Source organism: Pseudorasbora parva, chromosome 1 (assembly GCF_024679245.1).
Source record: "Pseudorasbora parva isolate DD20220531a chromosome 1, ASM2467924v1, whole genome shotgun sequence".
Classification (NCBI taxonomy): Eukaryota; Metazoa; Chordata; class Actinopteri; order Cypriniformes; family Gobionidae; genus Pseudorasbora; species Pseudorasbora parva.
In genome coordinates this window covers 59456389-59463888 of record NC_090172.1, presented here as the reverse complement: position 1 = coordinate 59463888, position 7500 = coordinate 59456389, and the positions used below count along the sequence as shown (strand labels likewise).

At 39.5% G+C, this 7500-nt stretch overlaps 1 protein-coding gene across 1 annotated transcript in view; it reads left to right on the top strand.

Moving 5' to 3' along the window:
* chrnb1 (cholinergic receptor, nicotinic, beta 1 (muscle)) overlaps positions 1 to 7500 on the top strand; it is a 62982-nt gene that overhangs the window by 13904 nt on the left and 41578 nt on the right. The window contains exons 2-3 of the mRNA XM_067446966.1: positions 424 to 557; positions 7147 to 7191. Of these exons, the coding sequence (XP_067303067.1) occupies positions 424 to 557; positions 7147 to 7191 (179 nt within the window). The remainder of the gene's footprint in view (positions 1 to 423; positions 558 to 7146; positions 7192 to 7500) is intronic.

Genomic DNA, 7500 nt, shown 5'->3' with positions numbered 1-7500 from the left:
AACACTGGATTCTGATAGTTATGATAACTATGTAACATACCCGCCTGAAGGCACAAATCCGGATGAGAGACGTAGATATGATCCAGGAGTGTGCGCTTTTGGTCGTTGCTGTGGTGATCAGTAAGTGCTTACAGTTTGTAGGCAACCTACATGAACCACTGAGCCACTGCCTCCCCTATCTGCATATAAACTTAAGATCAATGCTCTACTGTTACATTTCCAGTAAACAAACATGTAATATTATTAGTAACTGCACTAAACAAAGCAATGGTATTTTTATTACTATATTAACTTTGATTCATTTTCCTCCAGCGCCACCAAATCAGGCCGACGAAATGTATGTTAATACCAGCTGTAAACAGGGCCTAAGGGTAGAAGAGAGTTGTGCTGCTGTATTTATCTGAAAGCCCTCATCTTTCCTAGGTGCATCAGAAACAGAAGGTAAGCTGATGAAGGCACTGTTTTCTTCATACAACGCTAAAGTTCGGCCTGCAAGGAGCCCAGAGGAAAGGGTCGTCGTGAGGATAGGCATGACCCTGTCGGCATTCGTCAGCCTGGTATGGAGATACAAACACACACGTTTATGTAACTTAATGGAACATGCCCCTTTTTTTTAGTATCATTACCGTAATTCCTCAAATAAAGACCGGGGCCTTTATTTACCTGAACTGCCGATGGGAACCGGCTTTTATTTGAAGCAGGCTTTTATTAGGGGCAGGCCTGTATTTCTAATTCCATCTGTTTGAAATATAATTGCTTTATGTAAACTGTTTTCAATTTAAAGTGATCGTTCCAGTGGACAAATGTCATTGATTTTTTTAAAGAAACATTTGCAAAAATATCACCATACAACAACATAATATGCATTTTTAGTAATTCGCATCCGAAGATGAACGAGTTCTCAGCGAATCTAGCCGAGCATGACGTCTCATCACACCGGCCCCCAGTTTGCACATTAGGTGCTTATATTTACTGAACGAGCCTACAAAAGCAGAAATAAGCCATTTTAAATAAAGATCCAGGTTTAAGCAAATAAATAAATAAATCACGACATTAAAGTTTAGTGAAATTAGGAAATATTTAAGCGATCGTTAATTTAGTGCATATTTTGTTCTCATGTCACAAGTAATAATATCAAGCCAAGGTTTACTGAGTTTTACACGATTCTTTTGTAGTGTGGTTTTTGGTGAAATGAACTCAAATAAATATCATCACCTGTGCACGTTAGCCCACTTCTTCTCGGCGCGTTGGTTTATAGAACAATTACTCCTAATCGCCCTTTGTCGTTTTAAAGAATAGCACAACGGCGAGCGCGTCAAGTATGAACGCCTCGCGTATAAACGCGGAGGCTCGCGCAGCGGAGACAGGTGAAAGTGTAAATAAGACGTGAGACGCGGAGCTGAGCTTCGAGGCTTGGGTGACGAGAGGCTAATATTAGGTGCGTCCTTATCCGCTCCGTAGTTCAGTTGTCAGGGCACTGATCAGGACATACCGGTAAGTCAATGGGCTGACTCCCTGATCAGTGCCCTGACTACTGACGGAGCAGATTGAGGCGCACGCATTGTGAAGACCGATATTTGTAGCCTGCCTGACACGGTATTTTCACAGATCTCTCATAGATGGCACATGCATCCGTTATATTCTCAATTTAATTTACAAAGCAATCCCTGTAAAGTTTTTAGGTTAACTATAGAAGAGACCAGGATTAGTGTGTGTCGCACTGACATGACTCGCATCGGGGCGCGTGGCATCAGGATGGTTTTGCATTAAATTAACGGCATTCAGGAGATTATCCACTCATTTTCCCCCAGCCTTTATTTGAGACCGGCCTTTATTTGTTCGTGTTGACCATGCCCCCGGCCACTATCAGAGGCGTTTAATTGACTACAGGCTTTTATTTGAGGAAATACGGTATTTTTTAAAAAAACGCAGCATCACTAACTATTCAAACAAGTAAATAACACAACTTATGTAAAATGACCAGTTTTTCAGTCAGACAACTTGCCAAGTTTTGCCCAGACTACTACTACTACTAATAACATTGCTATTAACATTATTATTATTATTATTAGCTCCTTTCATACAAGAAATACAGATTAAAGTGCTTCACAATAAAAAAAGCACTACAGTTAGTACCAATAATGCTTTTTCACAATACACATCATTTCAAAGCAGCCTTAGTCCTACTAATGATAAAGATTAGAGATGATATGTCCTTTATTTTCCCAGATGAACAAAACCCAGTTAAAACCAGCCTAAACTGGTTGGCTTGTTTAATTTAGATGTGGCTGGTTTAATATGGCCAAGCTGGTTTATAGCTGGTTGGTCAGCTGGGCTCCCAGTTTAAGACCAGCCTGACTAGCCAAAACCCCTCTAAAACCTGCCTGCAAAACCACTTACCACCAAGACCAGCCAACCAGCTTAGGCTGACACATTTCCACATGTATTTCTTAAAGACACGTCAGCAAAAAACAGATTGTTTAATTCTCACAGAGTATGTAAAAAATATGAGTGGTTACGACCCTCATAAAAATAAAATCATATAATATGACCTCTTTACAAATGGTATTAATTAGAGTTGGGATACATTTGCTGAAAGAAAACCTCTCCCTTTCTTTTTATATGCCCATGATAAAAGCTAGTTTGAAGCAGGCCTGAAGGTTGGTTCAGCTGTTCAGTGTGTGGATTTGGTATGTGAATCAGGTCATGGGATCCTTTACTTCCTAACACAGGGATTTAATAACCTGATATTGGATAACAGTGCACACACAGATGTCTCAGAGTTATTTTTTCTTATTAATGTCTTGTTTTCATTACCCAGAACACAAAGGAACATTCTCTACAGGCTTTACGAACTGATTTCACATGATTTTTTCTTGAGACACCAAATGTGTGTCCAAAACAATGCATATTGAGATTATTCAGTCTTAGTCAGCTGTGTGTGTGTGTGTGTGTGTGTGTGTGTGTGTGTGTGTGTGTGTGTGTGTGTGTGTGTTGACCCCCCCGCCCCCCACACTGTCCTGTCTGTGTCCTGTACTGAGGCTGGGACAGCTGACATTCCTACGCTAGTTTTAAATAGCGTTCAGGACTGTGTACTGATCTGACCATTGAGTCACAGATCTTTCTCTTGTCTGCTGATCATTTCCCGCCATCACCCCTTCTCCCATTGCAGCCAGGGAGGGCTCACGTTATTTGTGTTGGCTTTAAACACATCTCAGTAACAGAGAATTTGGGGATTCTTCATTATCAATATCAATATGCTCTTGTTTTTCTTCTAAATTCGCCCATTTGTGTATCAAACGTCAAGGAAACACGCCAGTTTTAATCTCTTAAAGGGTTAGTTCACCCAAAAATGAAAATTTGATGTTTCTCTGCTTACCCCCAGTGCATCCAACATGTAGGTGGGTTTGTTTCTTCAGTAGAACACAAAGATTTTTAACTACAACCGTTGTCCTGTGTTGGTAATTTAATCATGTGAATGGGTAACAATTCTATGAGAAAACATGCACAAAGAGCCCTCTGGCTCATGACGACACAGTGATATCTTAAGACACAAAAGGATCAGTCTGTGTGAGAAATCGAGCCGTATTTATATAATTTTTCCCTCAAATACAACGCTATATCCAACAGCCTGAAGCGCACTTTACCTCTGATAAGGTCAAAATCCACGTTCTGGCTCGTATATCATCCCATATCCAGAGAGTGGATATTGACCTTACCGGAAGTGAAGCGTGCTCCAGGCTGTTGGATATAGCGTTGTATTTTAGGTAAAAAATTAAATAAATACGTCTTGATTTCTTTGATTTCTTTGTTTGATTTTGACAAAGTCAAAATCACCATTCTTTCCCCATTCTGATGCTTAGCTTGAGCAGATCATCTTGACCAATGCTGTGCTCGAAAGTCATCCCCTATACCTTCATTCACTATTCCCTACATTACTACACTAATATAGTCCACTTGAAGAAATAAATTAATTGAAGTGAGTGAATTCGGACAATGAGTGCCAGAAGGGGTGATGTTTGTTCTTGCTGTTTAATAATCATTTTAAACGTAGAAAACTGGCGGCTCCAGTAATAATGAAAAGATCTATCTTGAAATCTCCTGTGTAAACCAAAATTAAAAAAGTTAACAATCAATTAAAAAGGAATTTATACCTGTATGGTATTACGCTGTAGCCCCTTGGGTCCACTTTTCTTTTTGGAAAAGCTGTGGGCACCATCTTCAGGGACTCTCATAGTGCATTATGGGTATTTGCTAGCCATTAAGCGTACATCATGTGTACACTCGTTATTGCAGTCCATTATGGGATCGAATGAGTGCACTCAATAATGTCCACAATGGTTTCGGACACCACTACAAATGCCTGTCCCCTTAAAGGGTTACTTCAGCGATTAGCATATGGCTTTGTATCAGTAGAAACCCTGGAGTATAACCAAAGGATTGTGCTTCACGAGAGCTCATCAGCTAATTTATGACGTTAAATGTAATCTGACTCCTGCGGTGTTAGTGCTGTGAGACTGTAACAAAGTTCGTAATGTGAGGAAGGAAGAGGACACGGGGGTCGGCTGGACGGTTGATGCTCTTTTATTTATAAACTCAATATTCAAAGCACACTTCGTAGTGTGGAGATTCTTTCCAACTCAAAACACTCGCGATCACTTCCGGGTCGGCGCTTCCGGTTTCTCAGTCTGTGTTCGGGCATCAACCGTCCGTCTCTCTCCTTTTTTGGTCTCCGGTTCCACCGAGGTTTTATACCCTCTCCGCGCTCATTACTGGAACAAGAGACAGGTGTTATTAATCTGCGTCCAACCCACTCACTTACCGCTCGTCCCGCGGCTCTCTCTCCCGCTGCAGACCTCGCTGAACCACGCCCCCCTTGCCACAGAGACTAAGACGGCAACTCGATCGTTATATTGAACAGACACGTTAAGTATTTAATTGTAGTGTCTGTTCTCTCAGTCACACTAATGGCTTTGGGAATGGCCTCACAGGGCAGCAAAGCATTCTGGGAGTTGTAGTCTTTCATCCCCCTGTGACAAAAATACATTTTCTGTCTTTTCTCATTCTAGAAGGCACCAAATTCAAAAATAATTTCACATTTCTACTACATTAATGACTCAGTTTAAATACAGATTCATCCTCCCAGCGCTGAAGTACTCCTTTAAATAGTGCCCTATTTTAGGGTGGTATGGGGGGCAATTTTGGACACAGCCCCTGTTTACTAGGGATGTAACGATATCAAAATCTCACGGTATGATACAATTTTGATATTGACCTCACGGTACGATATTTATTGCGATATTGTGGAAAAGCTCACGGTATTGTTAAATAGCTCACGATAGTGTTTGTGATGATAATAGCGAAAAAATACTGACATTTATTCTGCTTTTCACAGTCAACAGGCAATTTATTGTTGTATTCATGGATTCATGACAACATAAAACGCTGATCACAGTGCTTTTAACCCTTAAATGCATACCTCGAGTCACGCCATTCACTACCCTGCTCCTCATTCATTTTTTTAAAGTTAGACATCAGCATTATTAGTATTCCTCAATCAATCCATTTAAACAATATAACAAGAAAACAATAATTGAATTATAATTGAATGCCTGTTTTTTCACTAGTATTTGTCAAAATTTTATAGGGTCGCTAACGACCCTAGGTGTGTAGGATTGTACGTATATATATATATATATATATATATATATATATATATATATATATATATATATATATATATATATTTTGCACACTTATAAATTTATCTATAATAAGGAAATAGGGCGCAATTCACCTTTATTCCACAAGGTGGCGATGTCTGATACGCAATGATGAAGTGACGTTTCACTCATAGTTACCTCTGACAGAAAACGAAACAATAATTATAATCTGCAAAACTTGAAAGCAGAGAGCAAGTACTAAACACAATCAAATATTAGTGTCACTGTCTCTTGATGATGGATGTGCTCAAGAAGCTGTCAGTGATCAAAATATTGATTTTGAAGACGCTGAAAAAGAGTTTGGAGAATATGCTCGAGATCGCGAATATGAGGCAGATGCTGAATATACTGGTAAACGAACTCTGACGAGGACAGATGATGATGGTATTAAACATCTGCTCAAACTGAACCCTTCCAAGCTCCAAAAGGTAACGAAATAGGTTTTATTCTTCTGTAAGTGTAACTAACATCAGGAGTTTTATATATTATCATGACAGGTAGAGGTCTATCCATGTTAAAGATAGATCCGGGTCGCTAATGATCATGGTCTATGTAGTTAACAATGATTTGTTCTGCGGGACTGTGTTTATTCCTCTTGCTTTTTGACGGACACCTGTCCTTTTAATATTGTAACCCAACCATGACGATATCGAGACACGTTTACCACCGCGATAGAGCGATATCTCTACATCCCTACTGTTTACATGCCTAAATGCATTGATTTGCAAAGAATAAAAGCTGCCCTGTGATTGGCTGATTTGATATTTGCATTAACGCGGAGTTGAACCGGTGTACCTAATAAAGTGGCCGGCGAGTGTAAAGAAGGCTAGAGAAATATCCTTTTCAAGCAATAAAAGTACACAGATGTCTCTACATTTTTTGTGAGAAAATTATGTACCGTGCCCAATAGCATAGTGTTGAAATTACTAAAGTTCGTTTTATAGAACCACCAGTTCCAGAAGCAGCGTTTCAAGATTGCTTTTGTAACAGAGGCCAGCTAGTAGTAGTTGCTGTGCGAGTAAACCTCACTCCTCTGACCTCAAGAGACGCTCTAGCGATCGACGCTAGGGGTTGCAGCCTTTAGCCTCCTTGTCAGAGCGTCCGACTCTCATGCCGGCGGACCCGGGTTTGAGTCCCGGTCCGAACAGTAGGGGTTACACTTTGACACTGTTCTTATTGGTAGAGTAAAAATAAACTAAATAACTGGCCATATTGTGTCTAAAATGTGAGCTCCTCAATATTAACTTCTTGTTTATTGAACTGTTGTATAAACTCGTACCTGCGGCCAATTGACAGCCAGGCACTCTTGATATTGTAAATTGTAATCATTAAACCACTGATATACTGTCTAAACACACGTGCATTCAATAATTTAATTAATTCATTCTTTTTATTTGTTCTGTTTAACTTTTTTGTGTTCTAGAACATGAAAGATGAGGAGATGAACACTGTTGTTATTATGGACTTGGTAAGTCAGCATGATTTCTTTCGTGTGTCTTTTCGTGTGTAACTTTTCTTCCTGTGTGTCATTTTGAGAAATAACGTCCCGAGCGCAATTCAAATTCATAAAGCTTTATTTGCATCGAAGAAAAGTTATCTGTCATCTATCATGATAATTCACTGGGCTGAAATTACCACGTTACCTCTCAAGACAAACTCTAACTAGGATCAATATAGCATAACTTTGAATGCAAAATGAAAAATTATGCAAATGATATTGATAATATGTATAGACAAATGTGCAGAGATATTGCATTTGGTATAGTTAATGACACAA